Source organism: Colletotrichum paranaense (assembly GCF_030867605.1).
Source record: "Colletotrichum paranaense strain IMI 384185 chromosome Unknown Scaffold_5.1, whole genome shotgun sequence".
Classification (NCBI taxonomy): Eukaryota; Fungi; Ascomycota; class Sordariomycetes; order Glomerellales; family Glomerellaceae; genus Colletotrichum; species Colletotrichum paranaense.
The window spans coordinates 902,599-926,629 of NW_026848963.1; the positions used below are offsets into that span (position 1 = coordinate 902,599).

Below are 24,031 nucleotides of genomic sequence, written 5' to 3' on the forward strand. Positions count from 1 at the left end.
AGGATCGAAACTTATGGGTGTAAACCACTAGCCAAAAAATCCGCTGAGTCAAACTACACAATTTTGCCCCGCCACCATTTCAAAGCACCCCTCCATCAACTCTCAACGTCAATTACCAAGACTCACCGTGACTTACAACCCGAAGAGGCACTCTCAGGCGTTAAATCCCAAAAAAGCCAAGTTTCACCTATTCACCTTTCATAAAAGTCATCGCCCACCATGTCTCTAGACCCCTTTGACGACGTCCTCACCCTCGAAGATCAATTCTTCTCAGAGGGCTTCCGCCAAGGCACCGAAGACGGCATCCAAGCAGGCAAAATCGAGGGCCGCTCCGTCGGCCTCGCAAAGGGCTACGAGAAATTCTACGAGAGCGGAAGGATACACGCCCGCGCCGTCATATGGGCCAATAGACTGTCCCTCCCCCAGAAGAATAGCAGCACTGCCACCAAAAAGCCGTCCAGTTCTTCAGCGGCAGCCTCAGCCTCGGTTTCAGGCTCGGCCGAGCAAGCCCAACTATCGACAGAGCCGCCATCAGAGTCACAAAACAAGACCTGCGCCCTACCGCCGCTGCCGCCCAACGCGAGACTAGAAAAGAACGTCACAACGGCGTTTGCGCTGGTCGAGCCGGACACGCTCTCCAAGGAGAACAGCGACGACGCCGTCAACGACTTTGACGACAGGTTGAAGAGGGCGCAGGGCAAAGTCAAGATCATTGAGCGCATGACGGGTGAAGTGGTTTCTGCGCCGGAGGCTCCTGCTGCTGCTGGCGATATAAAGGTCCCGGAGGCCAAGGAGATTTGAAGGAGATTTGAGGGAGTTTTTCTCTTCTTTTCTTGTTGTTTCTTGTCTTAACAAGGAAGACAGCATATGAGGCGGTTTTTGTCGATGGTCGTTTGAGATTTTGAAAACGGCTACATCATAAGAAACGGGGGTGAGATACCCAACGGACGAATAGAGTAGCACAGAGACCTGGAGAGGTCGATTCTTGGAGACGTGAACGTGAAGAAAAGAAAAACGTTTCAATGGAATCTAGTGCCCTTCATATTTACAATTGTCCCTCCTCTCTCCACACTGTACAGCGAGCCCCGCAGTTTCCAAATTGCTCAAGCAAAAGTCCGGCAAGGGTAGCTGTTCACTCAAGGTTAGCAAAGTTCCGCATCGTCAACAAACCACACGACGCCCCCCTCTCCCCGAGGGAAAAAAGAGAGCAGAAAGAAGTCAAAACTCACCCTTCACCGTAGGTCTGCTCCTCGTTGACCTTGTACTTGTGCACATCCCACTTCCCACTCTTCAAATTCTCACCACTCGGCGTCGGCGGCAACCCATTCGTAAACAGCGCCTCCTTGCTCGCCTCGACGGCGCCCTGCGTGGCGTTCTTCTCGAGGTAAGCCGCGATGCCCGTCGTCTTTCCTTCTTCCTTGGCCGCGACGAGCGCCTTCTCGCCCGCCTCGCCGATGAGCTCGACGCGCGGGTTGGCGGCGGACCCGACGGCCAGCAGGCCGACGACGTCAGCCTGGCTGACGACGCTGATGGCCGGGTAGTTGCGGCGGGCGTCGCGCTTCCAGTACGGGTTGTCGGCGATGTCGCCCGCGGGGACGGTGACGGGGTCGTCGTAGGCCAGGGGGTCGTTGGCGCCCGGTGCCGGGTTGCGGAAGGTCGGGTTCAAGGGCACGCCGGAGGAGCGGTTGGGGTCGATGGCCAGGGAGCGGCGGATGCGTTCCCAGATGCCTGTGGACTGGAGGGTGTGCTTCTGTAGGAGGCGGAAGAAGACCAGGTTAGCTACTGTTTGCTCAATTGAGGTCGTTCAATGGTTCGTCGGAGGGGTGGTGGAAGCATGGTGGTGGCCGTGATGATTCGTGATGGTGTTTGGATTTCCCTGCTTTTTCGCAGGATCAATTGAGGTTCGTACCTGGGAGATCTCCACGAGACCGCCTGCCGCAGCCTTCGCAATTGCCTTCGAGGCCATCTTTGGCGACGTCTGTAGACTGTGGAGGGGAGATTTGGGGTGGTGGGTTTCGATTGGCAAACGGTTCGATGACCAGCTTGAGGTTGGTTGTGAGGTTCGGGGGACGGGAGAGAGTGCTCCAGTTTCTGGCAAGGAACCGGAGGGCCGAGGTTTTGCCGGTCGAAGCAATAGCCGTGCTTGAATTTGCAACCCAGCACCACCAGCTCTTGGACCAAAGTATCCACTTCACCACTTCCCCTTGTAAAGCTACATCGCTGGAATTTCCGGGGGGTTCATCGCATCGAATCGGCCGTGGGTCAAGATGGCACGCAATTTCGCAACGCACCGCAGAGCTGTGCATCTCGAATACGCCGACGAGGAATGGGAAAAGGCAATGCACACGCCCAACGCCAGACAATCAATTCCCAGCTACTATACGGATACAAGAAAACCCTGCCTTGCCTTGCGCTGTTCAGGCCCTCCAATTGCAAACGCATTTTCCGTCACGAAATTATACTTACACTGCAGCAATATGACATAATTACTCGTCCTTCTTCTCATCCTTCTTATCGGCCTCATCGGCAGCATCCTCCTTTTTCTCCTCATCAGCCTTGACCTCTCCATTGGCCGCCTCCTCTTCCTCCTTGGCATCGGCGGCAGGGGCCTCAGTCGCGGCCTCCTCGGCACCGTCGACATCGCCGCTCTCAATAAGCGCCGTGACGACGTCAACGGTGCCCGCGGGGCTACCGGGCTCAGCGATGAGGACCTTGCCGGCCTTGTCGACGACGAAGACGCCGCGCTGGGTGCTCTTGGGCGGCTTCTTCAGGCCAATGGCAGCAATCAGGGTCGCCTTGGGGTCGCAGAGCAGCGGGTAAGGCAGCTTCTGCTTCTCCTTGAAGGTGGTGTTGGCCTTGGGCGAGTCCATAGACAGGCCGTAGATGGCGAAACCCGTCTTGGTGAGGGGCTCGTACGAGTCTCTGAAGAGGCAGGCTTGCTTGGTGCCTGGATAACAAAAGCTTGTTAGCATGGTTGTTCAGGCAAGAGGTAGGTATTACCAAGCATCCATCGGTGCAGGGACACACTCACATCCGGGAGTCGAGGCTTTCGGGTAGGTGAAGAGGACGACGCCGGCCTTGCTCTTGTCGACGAGCTCCTTTAGGGTCGTCTTCTCGCCATCGTTGGTCTCAATGTCGCCGCCGAAGCCGTCGAGGTCGATTGTCTCACCCTTAACCGCCTTGACCTTCTTGCCAGAGCCATTGGCAGCGGCGGGCTTCTCAACGGGCTTCTCGGCAACTTTTTCAACAGGCTTTTCGGCGGGCTTCTCGGCTTTGCCCTTGACGGCGCCCTTGACCTTCTCGGCCGCCTTGGCTACCTTGGACGAGGCCTTCTTGGGCGCCGGAGCCGGAGCAGGCTCGGGGGCCTTGCGCTTGCGAAGCTCGACGGGCATGGTGGTATATAGACTCAGCTGGGATATATGCTGTGTATGGTGGGTACAGGTATCCGTATGGAGGTATACAATGGGAAGATCGCAGAGAGTGTGCGACTTGAATAGCGGCGATGCGCTGGTGATGCGATCCAGATGCGATGGGAAAAGAATGCGAAATTGCAAGAGATGGGAGGGGGTTTACGGGAATCGAGGGAAGTTGAGAGGTAAACAGGAGGTCGAAGAGGACGTCCTCGAGATGAGCCAATCACAGGCGGCCATGGCCAGAGCTTCAGCCGGGACCAGGGGGCTGATGCGATGCAGATGTCCTGCCGTGTTGCGCTGCTGCATTTTGGCGGTGCGGTGCGGTGCGTCGCGGGTGCTGGTGCGGGCGCCCCCAGTCTGTCCCTGTTCAGTGTCTCTTCCCTTCCCACTCACGTCCAGCCTCCCTCCTCTTTCTGTTTCTCCTTTCTGTCTGGCTCAGCCTAATTATTAAGCTCGGGTCGCCGTGAGCAGCGGTACTATTAGCCGTTGCTGTTTCTGGGGGGGCATGGGCGGACGACGGGGGGTGGTGGTGGTGCCGTGTCAACGTTGTATGGTTGCTCTGCCTTGAAGAGTGCTGGCTCGGAATCTGCTGTCTGGGTTCCCCCAAACGAGAGCAAGCAAGCATGGTCAGCACTCAGTATGGAGCAAGAAAGAGGTGCAGGTCCATCAGTTCGTGCCTTTCGTGCTCTCGGCTGTTTCCCTGCCGCCCGACCTCTCTTAACCTCCCATCTGCCATTTCCCTCATTCTCAACAGTGAAGAACGTCTTCGCACCCCTGTCCATCGCCCAGTAAGCTTTTCGACCATTGCCCGTGCGTTCCTCGACCCCGAGCTGGCGGTCTTAGTGAAGCTAGCCTCCAAGGGAGCGCACGTTCTGGTGCCCGTCCGGCGTCGGGCTTGCTGTGGGGGGAAACACCAGATGGCTGGGCCTAAAAGCCGATGTCACCGATGTGAGATTAAGTACGCTGTCTCACCTGCCGAGCAACCAGCCGTCATTGACACTTCTGTCTCTTACACACCGTGCTTTGCGTTCATCCTCTTAATCTCTTTGCTACATCTAACTTTGCTCCGGTGGCAGTCAGTGGTTCGAGATGCCATCACCGACCTGATGAGGATACAGGTCCAACAATACCTCCTCCAAGATGTGTGAGGCAGGCGGAAGCAGATCCTGGCGTAGGACGCCTTGTGTAGGCGCCTTCCAACACGCATATGCACCTTCTCATATGCCAACATCTTTCCAACTGTAACCTGCAATTCTGATTCGTTGGTTCTGGCTTTTCACTCAACTCCGTCTCAAGTGAGGCAACGATCTCTTCGAAATCTCATCTGCCCTCCGCTCTGCTAAAGAAACCTTACTCTCGTCAGCGAGCACACCCATTCCCTCGTCTTTTTGCAGCCAAACTAGCCTTCTTACTTCATTCCTCAGAGCCCATCCGCCTTTAGTTGCAGTCCCTGAGAAACCACATCTGTCTGGCTGCAAGTACCGGCCATGTGGCTCATCAACGTCGATACCCTTCAGCTGGAGGAGTTCATCGAGCCAGATTTTCCTTATGCTATCCTCTCTCATACCTGGGCTAGCGAAGAAGTGTCCTTCCAGGAACTCAAAAACCAAAGAGACGACAATGTATGGAGAAAGTCCGGTTACCACAAGATTTACAACACATGCCGAGTGGCCAAATCCCTCGACTTGGGTTACGTATGGGTCGACACTTGCTGCATCGACAAAGCATCCAGCGCTGAGCTATCCGAGGCTATCAACTCAATGTTCCGCTGGTACAACCGGTCATGGATCTGTTTCGCCTACCTCTCGGATGTGAATGACCTGGCTGGCTCGGCCACATTACTCGAAAACTTGAGGGCTTCTCGGTGGTTCACCCGGGGCTGGACTCTTCAAGAGCTGATTGCGCCAAAGGTCGTCACTTTTTACAATGCGTCCTGGCAGCTACTTGGTTCAAAGGATACTTTGTCGCCCTTCTTATCGTCCATCACAGGCATCGACGAGGCCATCCTTATTGGCAAGGCTCCTCTACTCAAGGTCCCCGTTGCAACCCGCATGTCTTGGGCCTCAAAACGCCAGACTACTCGAACCGAAGACTCTGCCTATTGCCTACTAGGTATTTTTGATATCAACATGCCTTTGCTGTACGGCGAAGGCGAGAAAGCCTTTGCCCGGCTGCAGTCTGAGATTATGCAAGAAACAAACGATCTGTCTCTACTTGCCTGGGCCTCATCGGTCACAGATCCAGAGCGACAAGAAGAATACAGCGGACTGCTTGCAAAGTCACCGTCCGACTTTATCGCATGCTCAAATCTGAAGCTGATCAACAACATGACGCTGTCCGAAGACTTTGAAGTTGGCGTGACCAGGACGAAGTTCTCAATCAAAACCGTGCTCTGGTACATAGATGGCTTCGGCGACAATGCCAGCACTCGGGATGAAGCAGGATACGTGCTACCGCTACATTGCAGTTTTCTGAACCCAGATTTACCTAAGCCGACGTCTTCAAGAAGCTACCACGACGGCAATTCCATTCTAATAGGTGTCATGATTGCCAAAACATCCTCCGGGTTTGTGCGTTATAAGCCCTGGAGTTTAATCGCACAGTCTCACAGCCTACAAGGCCGTTCAGCACCAAGCCTGCCAGGGATACAGGTATTGAAATCGTGGGTGTACGATGAGAAAGTCAAACCTGTTAAGCTAGTACGCCATTTGACTTCCGAAGCGGCCTTGGAAATGCAGAGTACCAGGTTGAAGAACGCAATATTCGTTTCTGTCGATATCCAGCTCCTGAATGATGGTCCATTCGAGACTCTCCATGCACAACCTAGTGCGCTCTGGGATCGCCTGAATCGAGTATTTCTCGATAAAGTCAAGCAGGAAGCAGTTCGCAACGGAACGGAAGCTCGTTTTCTGCACTTCTGTCTTCGTTCGGGCGAAAAAGTCCTCCTCATTTGCGCCATCACCGAGGGCCTCAAATCTAGATCCCGCCAATGCTGGGCTGCTTTGCTGAACTATGAAGAAGATGAAATGGGTAGATGGATGATCGACCAACTTGGCGAGTGGGATGAAACATCAGCTTCGTACAACACTGCCCGACGTATGTTGGTTTACATAGTGCTAGGCGGATACAAGACTTACCCTTCTCGGCCGGCATTACAACTATGCCCAATAGAGTACTTTGCGACAAGCACGAATCCGGCTTCGCGCACCATCCGGCTGTCTGACGGTACGGAGGAAGAGGTCACAGTCAGCATCGCTCCTCATGACGCAGCCGAAGGCGCCTGCGAGGTCATTGTTTCGTTCAAGAAGGAACCTCAACTATCTCCCGGGAACAGCTCAGATGCCGTTGTCGATTAACAAGATATCTCGGTTAAGCGTGATTCGCCCGCCACGACCCGCGACGAATCTAACATGTACTCTACCCGAGCCTGGGATCTCAATAATAACACGAAGGCAAGATGGCCGAGCGGTCTAAGGCGCTAGCTTCAGGTGCTAGTCAAGTAATTGGCGTGGGTTCGAATCCCACTCTTGTCATGTGAAGCTATCACGGGCTTAACCTTTTGGAGTATTTGGAGAACCCTTGGTGTTGCAGGCTTTGGATAACCTACACGATTCTCCTCCGCTAATCCTTTCTTTTTTAATCCTTTTTGGCAGACGCTACAAAATAAATCTAGTTGATTTCACGTGTGGGTCCACTCTCATTGCGTTGCTAATGTGAAGGCCGCTTTTCTCTGACTTCTTCGCATCCTTGCACCATCACACTGAGTCGATGGAAAAGGTTTGTCTACTCAAAGCTCAATTCAAATGGCATAGAGATTTACTCGTACTACGTATGTCTGTCTCATCGTGTTTTGTCTCCATTACCTCTCTTTACATGCCTTTGACTTAGGTAAGATAGTTTGGGAGAACAACAACGGCACGTTGTTGTAAGTCAAGCACCGATTAGCCAAGACATCAATTATCAGTCTCTCAACAACGAAAGAGCGTTCGCGTTAGAAAAAATGACCATTCTTGGGACTACAGATATCTCGCTTGCCCTGCCAAAGTTCCGTCATCACAAAACTTGTCCCTGAACACAACTGAACGAAACCTAGTCCGAAAAGCCCTCCAGCGCAAAGCCAACCTCATATGCCTATAATCACTTATTTATCCCGGATACATGCATACCCCCCACCAGTCCCCAATCCTCTAACCACAATCAGCCCATCCACATCTCATACATGATCCCACTCACCTCACTTACACACACCCCTTCTCACCCTCGCGAAACCTCAAACCTCACCGCATCCCAAAACACACAATAACATACGTCCTCCGGTCGGGCGATGCTCATAAGATGAAGAAGGGAAACCTGACACCAAAGGTAAGGGGGTTAAGAAAAAGACGAATTTTCCCCCCAAATGATGAGAACCTCCTGAACTGACAACACCCCCCTTCCCCATAGACCATCACGGCCCCTCTAGCCGCCTTCACGATGGCCTGTATCCTCTTCGCGTAAGTCTTACACTTGGGGTCATCTGTCTCAGGGTTCACATGACGATACGTCTTCTCCGGATGTCTGCTGTTCAGAAGGATCGTGAGGTGAAAGCTAATATCGAACCAGATACACCCGCTCATCAATCCGCTCGGCGCGTGATCAGGCCGTACGTCTACCCATCTTCCATCCCCCCTTGGAAAGCGCTATACAGCAGTGGGAACTTCGGGATGAAGAAACTGACGTTTGTGCAGAGACATCCCCACGGCCCGAGCCATGGACCCGGCAACGGTAGCCCGTCTTGAGGTTCCCAATGCATTGGATGTTGTGAGCGTGGCGCTAAAACCGCGCTGTGCTGAACGAACGCAGCGCGGCAAGTTCACCGGATAGACACAGTGAAAGGCCACATCTCCCACAGGATCGATCACTGGCCCTCTGTATCAAGAGTTGCAGACCAAAAAGCTAGTTCAATGGCAAGGAGGAAAGCAGTAGGGCTTTCGCGGGTTAATTTTCGTTATTCTTTTTTGGAGTTTGTTTCACGGTTTTCTAATGTAGTTATACCCCCTCCCTTCTCTGCCCACATTTCTGACTCTGGCAACTGCAGACTGCTCAATACCAAAAGAGAGTGAAAACACAAACATGGCTTCAGTGTGTTTTCGTATCAAACTCCTTGAATACTCCGCGCCAAACAAGTGTAATGCTACAAGAGTGAGCCGCCCTACTTCCCGTCGGTAGGAATAAACAATGCCATGCTCCCCCCGCTTCTCAACTATGAACTACCATAGGTGTCCGAAATCGGTTGTGAACTAGGAAAGAAAACCATCCTTTGCATGTGATGAAGATGAGGGAGGGATAGGTCGAAGGTGCCATCTCTCAAGTAAAGAAAGGGGAACTATTGCTAGGTTTCCGTGACCTGAATCGAGTTTGTCTATACCTGACGACCAAAGTTAAGGGTATCTGGAAAATCCCATCCCCATTTCCTAATCTCAACATCTTCTCTTTTCCCCTCGAGACTGCTAAAACGCACATATTGCCTTGACAAGTTTCTCTCTCTCCACTTCTGTCTTCTTCAAAATGAGACCGCTCTCTCTGGCTTCTGCCCTACCAGATCATGGCTCGGCAGGTGTACCCCTTCCTAATTTCCTCTTGCCCTCGCTCCTCGCATGATTCAAATGTTTCATCGCAAACTCATATGTCAGCATCGTCACTGTCGCGGCCGGCACCGCTCGCATCATGTTAGTGCCCATGCCAGCGTAGAAGGCCCTCCAGCCCTCCTCTTTGAGGATCGTCCGGAAGGTGCTGACCACGCCGCGATACTTTGGTGATAACGGTTGCTGTGGTTTGCCGTCCTCGGATAAAGGGACTTTGATTCCCAGACCCTGTAGATACTCGGCTCCTCCCACGGGCTTTCTCTGTGTCTGCAGTCTCGTACGGATCACCTCGTGAGGGTATGTGGCACTGCTCGCCATGATCTTCGATAATATCGAAGCACCCAGCACTCCCATCCATTGCGACTCTTGAGAATCGCCCTGAGTCGGCTCTCCCATACCCTGGCCAGTGAACCTAGTTTTCAGATACTCATATGCTGGGAACTGCACTGCCACGTGCGTAAGTCCCAGCAAGGCGGGCGTGAGACCAGAGTAGAAGGAAAGGATGCCCTCGGAAGTGTACATCTTGCGTGCCGCATCGATTGTTGACCGGTAGTGCCATGAGCTGTGATTTGTCGGTCTGGAAGTTGGTGTGTTGCCCGATCTCGGGAACTGCGAATGATACTTGCCCGGGTCATGGGCAACGCTTTGCGACATCAAGCGAGTCTTGATTACCCAAATGGGATTCGTGACGACAGTGCTACTGGCACCAGCGATGATGGATGACCAAAAGTTGATCAACACCGTGTTGTCTGTATCTCGAGTCAGCCAACATGACTCCCACAACGCCCCAATAACAGAGACTTCCACTTACCATGACGGTGTTTCAACCAGTCCTTGCTCTTATTGTAGACGGTAAACCATACAGCCCAGGTGGGCAAATAACCCAGTACTATCGGGCCGAGTCCCCTATACATGCCGCGTATTCCCTCGTCCTTCCAAATCACACGGGCGGTGCCAAGCAGTCCATTGTAAAGCTTCGGGCCATGTCCGACATGTCTTCCCTTCTCAACCGGATTGAAGCCACCCTGGGCCTGCAATTTGGTCTTGATAACGTCGAGCGGGCACGTAACAACGCCCGAGGTAAATCCTCCCACAGCACCGGACAGGGCGTTGAACTGGGCGTCGGAGGCGCCAGCTGCCCACCGCTCAAAGGCAGTAATCGTCTCGTTGGTGGGCATGACAGCAACGGCCTCTTCAATAGCAGCTATCGCTGCGCGGGCAGGAGCTGTGGCTGGGTACGCTCTCGAGCTGCTGTAGTTGGGATATGTCGAGGTCGGGTAAGGCCCATATTCTTCGTCGTTGGGGTGCGGTGCGCCTCGTTCAGCGTCGGGTTGTTCGTCGTGAGACATCCCCTCTCACTGTTGAGGATGATCGGGATTCAGAAGTGCGGAGGTTAGGCGTAAGCTAGGTAAGGTATCAGCAAGGAAAAGGCGGCGATGTCCCGCTATGTGTGCTGGTTCTCGGAGAACTGGATGCGAAGCAAAGCGCGGGTAGACTATAGCCGGTTCTCTCGGTGTATTCGTCGTGATTTGTTCGACGTTCGTGCTGCTTCTTTGGTGTCTTTTCTCTTTGGCCGTCTCTCCGTTTGTGTCTGTCAGGTACGTCTCAGTCTGGTAGTTGGATAGATGCTGGACCTTCCCAAGTGTCCCGGTATGCGGGGAACGCTCCCACGCCGCCGTGACACTGAACGACTAGCGGTTATCGCAGCCCATTGGCCTTGCCGGGGAACAGTTGTCTAGGGCAGGTATTCGAGAACGGTTCTGGCGAGAAGGAGGCTCCCAAGCACACGGGATCGGGAAGTGAGGGGTGAGAAAGGAGGCGGGCGGCGGAGAAGGGGAGCAGGACGAGAGGTGGTGGTGGTGGTAGTCGGTACGGTACGCAGTAAGAGCGCAGTCGGGGAAGTTGGAGATTGGATATTGCGAAAAAGCGCCGAGGTGGAGCGGGACGGAGCACGAGAGCAAAATGATGCGAGCTATCGGCTGTCTTTTTGGCAGGAGGTCCCCACGCTCAGGGTACTCTTACAGGTGGAGGCAGGCGCAATCTAGTGGGCTGGGAGGGAGGAAGGAGCAGTTGGAGCGCTGGATAAGATGTGCCGGAGCAGGTCCACGGGTGAAATGGGCTGCTGAAGGAAGGGACCTGTGCGATGACGCGCCCGTTGCTTTTCTGCCGTTAAGCAAAGAGTACCACTACGAATAAACCACCGAGGAAGACGGGAAGCTTCCCTCGGGTGCTGGCTCAAACCCCGGGAGCAGCCGATATTCCCAATTCTTGTTTACAGCCCTGGATGATCAGCAACAGAAGATGACGCAGTGTCGTTTGTCTCACGTTAATGACTGGCAGCTATGTAGTCTGGTAAGATGTATATTTCGCTCCAAACAGTTGCCAATGTCCTTGTGAGAAGAGCTGCGATTAAAAAGACAAGAGACACCAAGTGTCCAAAAGACATCCCAGACGACGTCCAAAGTCTCTGAATCGCAATCCCAAAAAGCCCAGAATGAAAAGTTTCAAGCTTCCAGACCATCGAAGGGGAGCTCCACCTCCGCCGGTTCCCTGCGGCTTTGCCCAGCACCACGAAATGCAATTCCCAATCATTCGCAGCAGGGTCTGCAGTGCTATCGTGGGCGGGCATCCCGTTGGTAGCTCCAATTACCTCATCGGGCCCGGGATCCAATCACGAAATCTGCACCTCTGCCTCTGGGTGGTCCGTGCTGCCGGGTCTTCTCATCAGCCACATTGTAGTCATGAGCCACACCTAATGTGGCGCGTGCCGGAATCTGAAGGATGATCACATGACCTATCCGTCCCGAATCGTTGCGCATCTCCGGGATGCTCCACGAATTTCCCATAGAGTCCCAACCTCAGGCGATCCGCAAAACCGTACTCCGCGGCATTATATCGAAACCTCTCCTCTCCGCGCCCACCACGCACCACATAGCCGCCACAATGACTTCGCTCATTTCTAAGCAGCTCGCCGACGGCATTCTTGCCCGCCCCTTCCTGAAGAGCATCTTCGTCCCCTTCTCCAACTGGTACGCCAACGCTGCCGGCCACCGCAAGCTCGGCTTGAGGTAAGCAACTCTTCGACAACCCGACCACAACAATTGCCACCGAGGCTCCGGAAGACAACACAGAAACTAATTGCCAATTTTTCCTTCGACTGCAGATTCGACGACCTCATCGAGGAGGAGACCGATATCGTCCAGAAGGCCCTGAAGCGCCTCTCCCCCAAGGAGTCCTACGACCGCGTCTACCGCATCCGCCGCGCCGTCCAGCTCTCCTACCAGCACAAGCTCCTGCCCAAGAACGAGTGGACCAAGCCCGAGGAGGTGCGCATCCCGGACGATTGAATCGAAGAGACACATGAGGACTGACCCTCGACTATAGGACTACCCCTACCTCGGACCCATCATCCAGCAGATCCAGGCTGAGGAGGCCGAGAGGCTGGCCTTTGAGACCATGGAGGTCCAGAAGAAGCACCACTAAACTACATCTTCCTGGTGGGGGATCACGTTTGGACTGAAAGGAGGCGGAGAGAGCGAGCCGCGCGCACGATGCTGTAAAGTATGACGAAGGGGAACCGCCTGGCCGGGCGCGCGACAGAAATTTAGACCAGGGGGGCGAACGAGTTTAGAGAGAACCAAGGCCAGGCGGTTCGTGTACCTTATGTATAGACCTTTGGAGGGGGTTGCTTTCTCGTCAATTGGAACTCCCTGCTACACTTACAGGTTCCGCTGCGCTCGAATAGCACCAATTGATGACACTTTTTTTTGGCCTTGGAATATCAATGTTCTCAAGGTTGCCCCCCCCGGCCCGGGTTCGCGGAAGCTAGCTGACATTGTACGCACTCTCACTGGTCGCAACCCACAGACCCACTGCAGTGCATCAACATCATGAGTAACTACTTTCTTTGACGGCTTACTGCGTTGAAGGTCGTTGAATACACTGATGCTGTCGCTGCCGAATTTCCTCAAAACTGTCGCTATATGGGAACCCGCATCTCAATCTTTTTATAGTCTAGGTTCATTGAACTATTTATCATGTCAATTGATCGCAATCACTTTTCGCATACGGATACATCATCTGCGAGATTCAGTTGGCGGTGCCTTGCTATCAATGAGGTTGCAAAGATATGGTCGACAATCGGAATCAACATTACATCAGCACTTAAGAAGATACAATCGAATCCTGGGGCGTACTTCTTGAATCAGTGAACTCATAGTGATCATGTATCGAGAAGACTTTACTACTGGACTGCGCTGGCGACCCACAGGTAAAGACTATCATTATAAGGAGATGGTGTAGCACTGCCCGTCAGTGCAGCTATTGACGAATTGAGGTGCAATCATGGTGGGCTTCTTGGCTACGTAACGCCTTCCACAAAGTATTCAGTTCTCAATTTGGATTCTTGGTAGATCAGGTGGAGCACCAAGCTTTCGTTCCTGCGAATATTTAATAGTAAGGGTGACTACGAACAGATACGCATACGCCCGCAAGACGGATTAGTGAAAGATGATCTCACGTTGCCAGTTAGCTACAATTCTTTGCATTCCCCTCTGTTATACGAGCAACTATCTTAGGAGAAGGGCTGACGTGTAACTCTTCTCACTCATGCCTAAAAAGACTGCACAACAGTAGTAAAATTCACGAATTCATGGTTCCCTACTCACTTGCAGCAGATTCGTAATTCCGCCAGTGTTGAATATCTTGAGAGAGGATCCGAGGATGCAAAGGCAATTCAAGATATGGTCAACATCACTTCACATCAAAACAATCTTCACTCCCGACGACTAAAGGCGAGACTCCGTAACTTGCCGCTCATTGCTAGAGCAAAGTGACAATAGCCAGTGAGCTTATCCCCCTAAGACCTGTTACGGATCTAGTATACCTCGGTTGTTGCGTGAACCCTCATAGGCTAAGTATGAAGGCAAGCATGGGCACTCCGAGGCTGTCCAATGGCCTCCAAAGAGCAATAAATGTATGGCCACGCTCCCAGGGCGAAGCGCCCCTTTCCAGGTATCTTCAACTCTACCGCCGCTGGACTTTAACAAAAGTAGCACTCCATTCAAAGACAACGGAAGAAAACCAGACACCAGCGAGTTCAATAATGGCAATTTGCGGGCGGTCTCCATCTTGGTGTTCGTCATAAGCTAACAGTACAGCTAGAAACGACAATACACAGGGCCATTGCCGAATGCAAGAACACCATCAAGATGAAGAGGCTTATGGAGCTGACTACATTATCTTCCAAGCAAGTGGACATGGTTTCTCGCGTGTTCTCGACTGCACCAAGCTGCATGCAAAGGACACCTTGAGATTCCTTCCAGGCCGGACAGAAAAGCTACACCAAAGCCCCATTCGAATAAAAATAGAATTATGTAGAAAGGAAGGAGTGGGAACACTAAACTCATAATTCACGCCCAACCCAGACCCAAACAGCGCGCCCTTCAGTCAACCCAGAAACTCTGACCTCATTGGAGCATTTGTTTTATGAACCACTCGACCACTTCGCACATAGCTTGACCTGACCCGCCGACCTACACGGACGCTGATGTGCGGGTGACAGGAGCGACGTTGGGGGTGGTATATATAACCTTGGATGCCATGAAAGGTAAGGCAAGGTAAGTCCGTCACCTAGATGACCACCTGAGAGGGAACGAGGGACCTCGTTCATGGGAAGGAAAGGTCCGGGTGAGGGGCTACTACAATTGAGCGCCAAACGTTGTTCGGATTTGATTCGTAGATTGCTCCGTCAAACTCGAGAACCCTGTATTACTTTTAGGAAAGAATAGTGACATGATGAAAAGTGTCTTCCCGTCTACGAGGCAAGATAAGCGCCCCTCCCTCCCCTTCCCCCGGTCCCACCCTCCGCCCAGTAACACGAGAAGAGAAAAGGGACGACGGCTATTGCAAGACTTTTCACGCATCAGTCAAGGCCTTGGCCTGACGAGTACTCCTGCTTGCCCTAAGCCATGGCACGGCGCGCTGATCTGAGAGTGAGAGTGAGAGTGAGATAAGCTAGGACACAGGTGCGTAGTTATCGTATAGACGGAGAGGCTAGGCCAACCGCAGCCCTGTGTCCAACAAGGTTCTGAATGATATACAGTCGACTGAACTCAGTCTATGGCCCTGGCCAGCCGCCATCAGACTATAGACCAAGGGAACGAGTTCACAGCACGACAGACGATAGAGAGTAGTTTCGGGACAAATCAAAATGTATAAATTACGCCTCTTTGAACTCCATAGTTTCCTCATACCCTAGCTATCACACTCATTCGTCGAGAGGAAACTTCAACAAGCAATTCTTCTCTCGATAAAGTGCTGCTTTCGTCACCACATACCAAAGTCCGAGGCCGAATAGGGGGCTCCCCTTCCTATGTTGGGCGTTACCTTTCCCCCTCCTATGCTAACGGGTGATGTAACCAAGTCTATTATTACAGCGAGGCATCCTTTCATGCGGTATGAGTCGCCAAAGGAGCATCCCTCTTCTCTCCGTCCGTCTTGCGTTTCATGGCCAGCTCATTCAAGTAGTCGACGTCGAGCCAAAGAAAGGTCAGGTTGTCGTCGGATATATATGTGGCGCAAAGTCGAGCTCGTGGTTACCAGAGCAGCCGGGGCATTTACCAACACTTTGGCCTCCCACCCATCATTCGTGGGCCAAGAAGCTTGGGACCAGTATCCGGAAATGCCTCCTCGTGAAACGCTCCCAAGTACCATGTGTGTGTATCGTTACGTGGTCATACAGTGCTGTGCTCCGCCAGCCGCATTCCGCGGACCAAGTCGGAAAAAATCGTCGTACAATCGAAAGGAATTAGGCTAAAAACGCATCCTTGATGGGATCATGCGTTTCCGGGCTTCTCCTCAGTGTCAATGTGCCATACGACGTAGTTGGGCAGACCGACGACTCGGTAACCAGCGCGCTTGGCCATCTTGGCAAAGCCCTCTGTCTCGGCCTGGTTCTCGAAGGCGTAGCACGGGAAGTTGATTCCTGCAAAGATTAGAAAAAAGCTCGGTATTTCAGGCACAAGGTGAACAAACCTGATCTGTGGACATCTCCCTTTACGAGAATGTTGACGCCACCAATACCATCGAGGTCGAGCTCATCATCCTTATTGTTGCGCCAGTCGCCCTCCTTGGCCATGTATCTGCGTCCGGTATCGTACTCCTTGTAACCTAGTGGCTTGTGGTTAGCACCCGCTTACAGGTACTAGGAGCAGCATCCCTTACCTTCGGCGAGGACGACGTCCTTGTCCAAGCTAGCTGACAGTCTACGGCCCTTGTCAGACTCAACCCAAGAGTTGTAGTCAAAGCGACCCTCGATGTCACGGCCATCGCGGTAGCGGTGGAACCAAATGTCTGCCATATCGTCAGCATTTTCCATGTCGTGGCCATACGGAATATGCACTTACTCGGCACGAGGATGTCGGTATCGTGGGCAATGAAATCTTCCAGAATCTTCTTGGGGCTGTCGACGATATCCACGTCACGCCAGTAGATCCAAGAGTGCTCGGGCTTCATGGCAGCAGAAAGGAGGTAGTTGCGAGCCTTGCCCATGGCCTTTCGTCGGGGACCCTGGGCCTTGAACGAGTGGCGTTCCTCAACGCTCTGGCTAAGCTCGAAACCAAAGTCTTTCTCGACAACCATGGCGCTGTTGAAGGGGATCTTGTCAGGACGGCGCTGGATGCGGTCCAGCTCGGAAGCGAGAACGGCGAGGGTATCGTCCTTGGAGTCACCGACAAGGAAGGCGAGATCGATCAGGTGGTGAGGGTACGTCAGCTCGGCAATCAGCTCAAAGTACTTTGACAGGTACGGAGCAGCATCCTTGAGAGGCGTGAGAATCAGAACGCGCTCCTCGTTGGTAACGGCTTTGCGCGTGGACTTGATAGGGTTGAGGTCGACGTGGATGATGGAGGTATGGTTGATCTCCAGGGGCTCGTGGTGGTTGAAGATGACGGGGGTTTGAAGGTGGCCGGCCCACGAAGCTTGCTCATTGAGCGACATCTCCATGGGGGGTTTCGCGGGGCCCCAGCAGTAGAAGCTGCGCAAAGTCGCAAGTTAGCAAGCCATTATTTTCGCGGCGCATCGCAGGAAAATATCGCGCCCCTTAAGGAGGGAGAATGGCTACGTAGGTGAAAACTTACCTCTGCATTTCCGAAGCTGACGAGCGAATACCGCGCCATAATAGCAGAATGGTGCCGGTCAGGGCAACAAGAAGAAGAAAGCGCGTTCTAGTCAAGAAAGACCATACTGCTCTGGTGGGAGGTAGTCTTGCCTGGGCGGACTTCCAGTTGATTCCGCCTTTAGGAAGAAGCATGGCTCCTGAGAATGAAAGGGTGGTCTTTGACACCACCCGAAAAACACGTCTTTATAGAAAGAAGAAAGTGACCGATAGGTACCCCGGCACGACGAGTGTCCACAGTCGCAGAATTGCAGACGTGAGAGTGTCCTCTAGAGGTCGTAGCTGTTGACTTATCGTCGCTGTCGTTGCGCCAGGTAGGAGCTGCAAGTATCGCTTAAGGGCGGCCAACGGTCGGTGATGTCGCGCAAACAAAAGACGAAGTAGCACAAGCCTCCCCAAGACAAGTCCGAGTCGACAATCGAATTGCTGAGGCAGACAAAAGCAGGAGGTTAACTGATTGGGCAGTTTCGTGTCGTCCGATAGACAGCACTGTTTGCAGCACACAGTCTCCAGAAGGGGGTGGGCCAAGGCTGACGAAAGCCAAAAGGTCGTCGATTGAGTTGATAAGGGTTGAGAGGTCCAGAGATAGGTAGCAGGGCGACTCAGTATCAGGGATCCCGTTGAAGGATAAGGTGGTATGCAGTGCGATGCAGTTCGCGCTCTCAAGGCGGGTGTGCAAAGGTGTACTTTGGTGCTCTTCCAACCTTGTTGAGGTCCTCAAAGGGAATGCGAGATGAATTCGGCCAGAAGTTTTGTCGAGGGCAAGAAGACCAAAAGCGAGGGACGTTCGGGTAAGCCCAGCAGGAAGGGGAAGGAATTGAGAAAGGAGCCACGCCAATGCTGAAAGGGCCCCGAAAAAAAAAGGGTCGACCGGGAGGAAGAGCGACTGGTGTGGCAGGCTTGGATGGTATAGGCTAAGGCACGTCGAGGCAAGGCAGGCGCAGGCAGGCTTGGGTTGGAGGGAGGCAGGGTACATGCAAGTACGCGGGAGATGGAGGGCAGGCACACTCAACTTGGAGATTACAACAAGTACCTCACCACCTCTCACACCTTACTCTCCGAATTCAAGCGTACAGACCACAGCTTATTGCCTCAATCCGCGGTAGGCGAGTGAGAAAGACAGAGAGGAGAGAACACATTGGCCTGAACCACGGAACCCGCCAACTTTGCCTGCTGGACCCTTACCTTAGCACCCGTATCATGACTGTTCTATAAAGTAATACTTGTCTGCCTGCCCATTGAGGTAGGTACTTTGGCTGACCTTGGAACAGGTGCAAAAGCAGCTGCAACCCGCGGCTCGACAGCAGCAGAATACGAAGAATGAGCCAATGGCAAAGCCTCAAAAAGTTTAATCAGGTTAGCAGAGGTATCGTCTTGTACCGACAGCCCTCAGCACGCGAGATTGCCGGAGCTGCCAAGCGCTTCTGGACTCAGGAGACACTGTGCCGCAACCTGAAGGTACTTCGCCCTTTTCTCTGGTCTCTCTGTTTCTCTCCTTGTCCTACGGATACTATTCTCCCGTCCATTTCCCAGGACCTCATAACTGCAATTCAATTCCACAACGTGTCTCCCCGCTCATCTTTCCAGGATTAACACACGGGGGCTTCGTGGGAAGCACGCGCCCCCTTTCTACCGTTCATCTGTCAGCAAGTCAACCTAGAATCCCGGATGCTTGCGGCTTGTGGCCTGCCATCGAATTCAGACTTTAGACTTCAGCATGAAGGAGCGGGAGCCTGAGTAGCCAGCGGGAAATCAGCTGAATGACACAACCGCTCGCCAAGGGACAGGTTATCTCTCGGAGAGCAGAAAAACTTGCAGGCCTACCCCAGTGTTCTCCAGGGTGCCCGGCCGCATCCCCAAGCACGGAACACCTAACGACAACAGTGTGGTGTCCTCACGCGGTAGAGAAACCACCATACCCTCCCCGGCGTTCTTGGTGCAAATGGGAGGCTGTAGAATCGCTAACCGGACTGAGTACAGAAAGCACCCAATGTCAAGAACTCGCTCGTCTACCGAGGCCTAAGAAGCTAGACGTCCTCGAACTGGCCCGGAAGCCTGACAGCGAACTACTTCTTTTGTTCGACTGCTGTCACTCTGTCGGTTCAACGGCGCTACGAACCCTAGGCCCGATAGACGATGGCTTACGGCTCTCTCCCCCGTCGTTCAAGACCTCACTTCCTCAGTTTCTAATGTTATTTTACTGATAGATGGCGCCGATGGCACGCAGCTCCACCCTTGCTTTGCCCAATATCCGATGTTACGGCACCACATACCAACGCAGGTAGCGACTCCCCGATGCTGGCCTGTGCGAATGCCTGGGCTAGAACCGCTATCCGCATCTCGATTCGTCCAACCGTTATTATTGACCGTGGCACGCTGCACACCACACTCACATGGCACGCTCAATTCCTATTACCCGCAACAAGAAAGTTCAAGCTCTTCTTGCAGCTGTACTACTGTATGCTAGGATTCGCGAGAAACAGAGACGAATCGGCCCAAGATAATTCTTCGTCAAAACAACAAGCTAGGCCATTCCAGCCAACCCACTACCCCCTGAAAAGTCTTAGGAAAAGCATGGCACGGGAAGACGGCGAGAATCGAGAGATGGATGGAGACTTGACAGAGAGGGGGGGGGGGGAAGGGAAAGGCAGGGATCGCTGTCAATCTCCAACCCGCCACATCCACTATCCCACTCACGCACGCACGCGATTGTCACACCCGGAAGACAGAAAAATGGAGATATTTCCAGCTGTTCAACTCTCCGACCGCCAATGCACAGCAAACTTTCTAGATTTCGTCTCCAGCGTCCCTCTCTCCCCTCTCTTTTCGTTTGTTCCGCTCCGCGACTGTCTCCTCACGGGCAGCGAAAGGGACAATGCTTTTCCCCTCCGGCCTTCCAAAGGCCCAGGCCGCGTGCCGGCCATGGATCAGATGGAGCAACAGTCGTCGTCATCCGGCATCATCACGGGCATAGACGATGGATCCTATCCCCCCACAGTTCCGCCGTTGCGTGTGCATTTTGTCAACTCCTGATTCAGCTTACAAGGTGCGCTTACAGGAGGTAGGGGAAACCAATGGATGCAAAAGATGTTGCTCTTCGAATGCTGTCTTGCTGATCGTCCTACTCCCCGCCCGCCTGGTCAGGCCGTTGGTCGCGTGCACCGCATGCTGTCCACAACTCCCGGGGGCGACGGCCCAATTATGCACACAGCACCATCGAATCATCGATTCGACGGTGATCTGTCACCCTTAAATATAGCAACATGTCACCGGCCATCTTGTGGGAGCTCTCCATCCTACATTTAAGCAAGGAACTGGGCTACTATTTATCACACACCAGGCAGCATGGTGACTGATTGTCAGTCATTTACCTATCCTCGTCTGGTAGATGAAGGGCATAAAGCCGGATTTCGCATTCGATTTCGTATACACATGAAATAGTCCTCGTCGACCGTTGGCCACATGATATATGTTAGCAAAACCAGCCCAAGCTACAACTCGTATATAACGAATACGACCCCGGGTGTAAAAACGGGACCACGTCATAGCACTGGCATCATGTCATTCCCATGTTCGCACAGCCAACACGGCAAGAGACCTGCGTTGCCACTGGTATATCGGATGAGCATCATTCAATCCGATCAGCGTCCGGCACAGGCTGCCTCCAGCTTCACGGGACTGTGCTCTGCCGCAGGATCTGACCTTGACCGAGTCGGTTCATCCGACCATGATAATATAGTACTGCGTACGGGATAAACCAAGCCTCGGCTGAGTAAGCTGCTCTCTCCAAAAGGCAGGCGCATGTCGATCCAAGCGGGAAGCTCTCTTTCCCAGAAGCAGTGAAGCACTTCATCGTCGTCCCCGTGCGCCCCCAAACTCAAGATGACAAAGCACTAAGTGGTGCCAGCCGACTGGGGGCTCCGGAGCCTCAATCACTGGCGAACCTCGTTGTTGCCGTGAATGCCAACGACATTGCTACCGATGCAACTGCGACGTACTGCTGCTGCAACCAAGTGAACAACATATTCGATACCCAGGTTTCGACTCTACGTCGACTAGAGAATTCAATAATCACTTTTTTGAAAGCCAATGGCGTCTGAATGAGGGTTCATTTCATCCGTCTTTCTGTGAGCTCCGTTTTTGCTGCACGGGGATTTGTACGTTTACGACATCACTCGATATTCACCTTGAGCGGCTCGCACTTCACCCACGGCAGCCGGACAACAACTCACATCACTCAAATATCACCTGAGAACATACGAAGTCACTCTCCATCATCGAAGTCGTCAACAGAAAAGACATCACGAACAATGGCGTCCCGGCGATCAGCGCGACTGAGCGCCCAAACGGACATCAAGATTCCGCCGCCTCCCACAATCATAGCGCCTTCCGCAGCGTCCACGGCGCCAAAAGGCCGGAAGAGAAAGGTCCTGGCAGAACCCGCACCTATAGATTCAGCTCCGTCCTCGGACCCGGTCACACCGCCGAGAAAACGGAGCTCCAAGGCCGACCCGGTGACACCCGTTCCGCCTCCGCCAATGACACCCACCCCGAGCGCCGTCGGCCTCATCGCCGAACGCGTCAACGGCACCGTAAAGAAGCCCAAGTCCAAGGCTATTAGCCGGCTCGCTGACCCGAAACTTACCAACGCGCCCGTCATCTCACCCGAGACGTCGAGGGTGATCGCGTCTCGGTCCGCCGAGGCCGCATCGCCTTCCAAGGCACCGACGAGTAGTGTTCCAGGAGCAGGCGGGAGTGCGAAAAGAACAACCACGGACAACATCCTCGAGGAAGCATGCCGCCATCTCATCGAGGTCGACGAACGCATGAAGCCCCTCATTGAGAAAAACTACTGCCGCGTCTTCTCACCCGAAGGCCTCGCCGAAAAAGTGGACCCCTTTGAGAGTCTCTGCAGCGGCATCATCTCCCAGCAGGTCTCGGGCGCCGCGGCACGATCCATCAAGAACAAGTTCGTCGCTCTTTTCACAACAGATGAAGAACCCGAAATCAAAATCGAAGCCGCTGAGTCGACCGAGTCCGGGTCTTCCTCCAACAAGTTTCCCCAGCCGTCAGAGGTAGCTGCCCGCTCGATCGAGAACCTCCGCACCGCCGGCCTCTCACAGCGGAAAGCCGAGTACATCAAGGGCCTGGCCGAGAAATTTGCGTCGGGGGAGCTGAGCGCCCAGATGCTGGCGGAGGCCCCCTACGAAGAGGTGCGGGACAAGCTCATCGCCGTCCGGGGCCTGGGCTTGTGGTCGGTTGAGATGTTTGCGTGCTTCGGCCTCAAGAGGATGGACGTGTTCTCGCTGGGCGATCTGGGCGTACAGAGGGGCATGGCGGCCTTTGTCGGGCGGGACGTGGCCAAGCTCAAGGCCAAGGGCGGCGGCAAGTGGAAGTACATGTCGGAGAAGGACATGACAGAGATGGCGAGCCCTTTTGCGCCGTATCGTAGTGTGTTCATGTGGTATATGTGGAGGGTCGAGGAGACTGATATAAGCACACTGGAGTAGTAGTCGGGTTACGTATTACACAGGAAATAGCCTTTTCTCTCTCGGAAAACATGCCCACTCTTGCGATATTCAGAGTCCCCATCTCGAATATCGCGAAATTGCAGACATCACCAATGAGGCATGTGGGGTGTCCGGGAAGGATACGAAATCCCCGGCGATACGAGATATCGATTCTGCCGCACACCCAGAAGGGCCAGAACCAGACGAGAACGTAGCCAAACTTCCCCAACGAACGCTCTCGGCAGTGGAAACAAAATTATCTTCAATCTCTTAGTAATGGTCAAGCGGACTGCGGGATAGATCACGACGAACCTACCCACGTCATCCCTCAACTACTCAGGACCATTTAGGATTACCCCCAATGCCGCACATCGATCAAGCTTTCAGGCTTGACAGCCTTGTGCGTCAGTCAGAATTAGACTTGCACTTTCAGGGTTTTGCCTGCCCCCCAAGAGTACGGCGCGCGGACGATCCCAACGTTCAGCCTCAGAGGGAAAGCGGCGCAGCTTTCCATTTGTGTTTGGAGTTGCGAGGCGTTGCGAGTTGACTGGACGCACCGGCCCTGAGTGCCACAAGCAAATGACGGGTCTGCGACAACGACAGCGACACCGAAACCCGACGGGAGGCCTACGGCAGCTTGCAGCTGCCCCGGGCCGTGTTAAGGCAGAACGAAAGCGGTTTGTGGCAGGAACGGGAAAGCTTTCTCCACGCGGATGCTCCGTCTCGGCCATCGTGACTGTGAAATGGGGGTTGAACGTGCGTCAGCCAAGGATGTCGATGTTTGAAGTCTTGTCGCAGGATGAACATGTTGTTACTAAAAGTCTAGAACCTGACCAGCTGAAGAGCGTCAGGTATTATCCGCGTTACAAAGTGAAGAGTAACACATGACGCTCGTGCTCGAGGCCCTACGACAGAAATTAAGACTGTAGAGTCTAGGACTTTGCGTTGGAAGCTGCGAGTGACATCACAAGGCGATATACAGAGTAATACCAAGCAGCCGTCTGAGTCCAGATGCCTGTCCCAGATTTCCGTTGTGCGGCATACGGCCACCCGTGACATAGATCAGCCGCGATGGAAGATCGGTCGTTGCACTCTTTGTGCTTCGGAAGCACTCTGTTTGGCCAGCGCCGTTCGTGCCGTTGACGGTTTTCAGAAACGGCAGCCACAGCAGCTGGCAGAGCCATTGGAAAACCTGGCAGTCTTGGGTATCCCCCCTGCAAGCCTGAGAGATTATGAAGCTAGGATGAGCGCGGACAAGCCGGGGGTGACGGGTGTGTCACTAGCGTAGGATGGGACGCGCGAGCCGTC

At 53.6% G+C, this 24,031-nt stretch overlaps 11 protein-coding genes across 11 annotated transcripts; 7 read left to right on the plus strand and 4 right to left on the minus strand.

Moving 5' to 3' along the window:
* Positions 1-219: 219 nt before the first annotated feature.
* On the plus strand, positions 220-801 carry CPAR01_06637 (uncharacterized protein; the record flags this gene model as incomplete). The annotated part of the gene is made up of 1 exon (XM_060490909.1): positions 220-801. One exon carries the CDS (start codon positions 220-222, stop codon positions 799-801), a length of 582 nt encoding a protein of 193 aa, XP_060349783.1.
* A 302-nt stretch (positions 802-1,103) lies between these two features.
* CPAR01_06638 (NADH-ubiquinone oxidoreductase 21.3 kDa subunit) lies at positions 1,104-1,966 on the minus strand (the record flags this gene model as incomplete). The annotated part of the gene is made up of 3 exons (XM_060490910.1): positions 1,104-1,128; positions 1,230-1,750; positions 1,910-1,966. 3 exons carry the CDS (start codon positions 1,964-1,966, stop codon positions 1,104-1,106), a joined length of 603 nt encoding a protein of 200 aa, XP_060349784.1.
* A 520-nt stretch (positions 1,967-2,486) lies between these two features.
* On the minus strand, positions 2,487-3,392 carry CPAR01_06639 (AhpC/TSA family protein; the record flags this gene model as incomplete). Its single annotated transcript, XM_060490911.1, has 2 exons — positions 2,487-2,947; positions 3,032-3,392. 2 exons carry the CDS (start codon positions 3,390-3,392, stop codon positions 2,487-2,489), a joined length of 822 nt encoding a protein of 273 aa, XP_060349785.1.
* A 1,508-nt stretch (positions 3,393-4,900) lies between these two features.
* On the plus strand, positions 4,901-6,769 carry CPAR01_06640 (uncharacterized protein; the record flags this gene model as incomplete). The annotated part of the gene is made up of 1 exon (XM_060490912.1): positions 4,901-6,769. The coding sequence occupies one exon, from the start codon at positions 4,901-4,903 to the stop codon at positions 6,767-6,769; it is 1,869 nt and encodes a 622-aa protein (XP_060349786.1).
* A 1,117-nt stretch (positions 6,770-7,886) lies between these two features.
* CPAR01_06641 (uncharacterized protein) lies at positions 7,887-8,276 on the plus strand (the record flags this gene model as incomplete). Its single annotated transcript, XM_060490913.1, has 2 exons — positions 7,887-7,906; positions 8,141-8,276. The coding sequence occupies 2 exons, from the start codon at positions 7,887-7,889 to the stop codon at positions 8,274-8,276; spliced, it is 156 nt and encodes a 51-aa protein (XP_060349787.1).
* A 719-nt stretch (positions 8,277-8,995) lies between these two features.
* On the minus strand, positions 8,996-10,386 carry CPAR01_06642 (uncharacterized protein; the record flags this gene model as incomplete). The annotated part of the gene is made up of 2 exons (XM_060490914.1): positions 8,996-9,786; positions 9,849-10,386. 2 exons carry the CDS (start codon positions 10,384-10,386, stop codon positions 8,996-8,998), a joined length of 1,329 nt encoding a protein of 442 aa, XP_060349788.1.
* Positions 10,387-11,980: 1,594 nt separating this feature from the next.
* Positions 11,981-12,520, plus strand: CPAR01_06643 (ubiquinol-cytochrome C reductase complex 14kD subunit; the record flags this gene model as incomplete). Its single annotated transcript, XM_060490915.1, has 3 exons — positions 11,981-12,105; positions 12,201-12,363; positions 12,422-12,520. 3 exons carry the CDS (start codon positions 11,981-11,983, stop codon positions 12,518-12,520), a joined length of 387 nt encoding a protein of 128 aa, XP_060349789.1.
* A 2,890-nt stretch (positions 12,521-15,410) lies between these two features.
* CPAR01_06644 (uncharacterized protein) lies at positions 15,411-15,854 on the plus strand (the record flags this gene model as incomplete). The annotated part of the gene is made up of 2 exons (XM_060490916.1): positions 15,411-15,591; positions 15,622-15,854. 2 exons carry the CDS (start codon positions 15,411-15,413, stop codon positions 15,852-15,854), a joined length of 414 nt encoding a protein of 137 aa, XP_060349790.1.
* Positions 15,855-15,873: 19 nt separating this feature from the next.
* CPAR01_06645 (uncharacterized protein) lies at positions 15,874-17,348 on the minus strand (the record flags this gene model as incomplete). Its single annotated transcript, XM_060490917.1, has 5 exons — positions 15,874-16,022; positions 16,073-16,207; positions 16,262-16,390; positions 16,444-17,072; positions 17,176-17,348. The coding sequence occupies 5 exons, from the start codon at positions 17,346-17,348 to the stop codon at positions 15,874-15,876; spliced, it is 1,215 nt and encodes a 404-aa protein (XP_060349791.1).
* Positions 17,349-19,508: 2,160 nt separating this feature from the next.
* CPAR01_06646 (uncharacterized protein) lies at positions 19,509-20,246 on the plus strand (the record flags this gene model as incomplete). Its single annotated transcript, XM_060490918.1, has 1 exon — positions 19,509-20,246. The coding sequence occupies one exon, from the start codon at positions 19,509-19,511 to the stop codon at positions 20,244-20,246; it is 738 nt and encodes a 245-aa protein (XP_060349792.1).
* A 1,277-nt stretch (positions 20,247-21,523) lies between these two features.
* On the plus strand, positions 21,524-22,723 carry CPAR01_06647 (HhH-GPD superfamily base excision DNA repair protein; the record flags this gene model as incomplete). Its single annotated transcript, XM_060490919.1, has 1 exon — positions 21,524-22,723. The coding sequence occupies one exon, from the start codon at positions 21,524-21,526 to the stop codon at positions 22,721-22,723; it is 1,200 nt and encodes a 399-aa protein (XP_060349793.1).
* Positions 22,724-24,031: the final 1,308 nt, after the last annotated feature.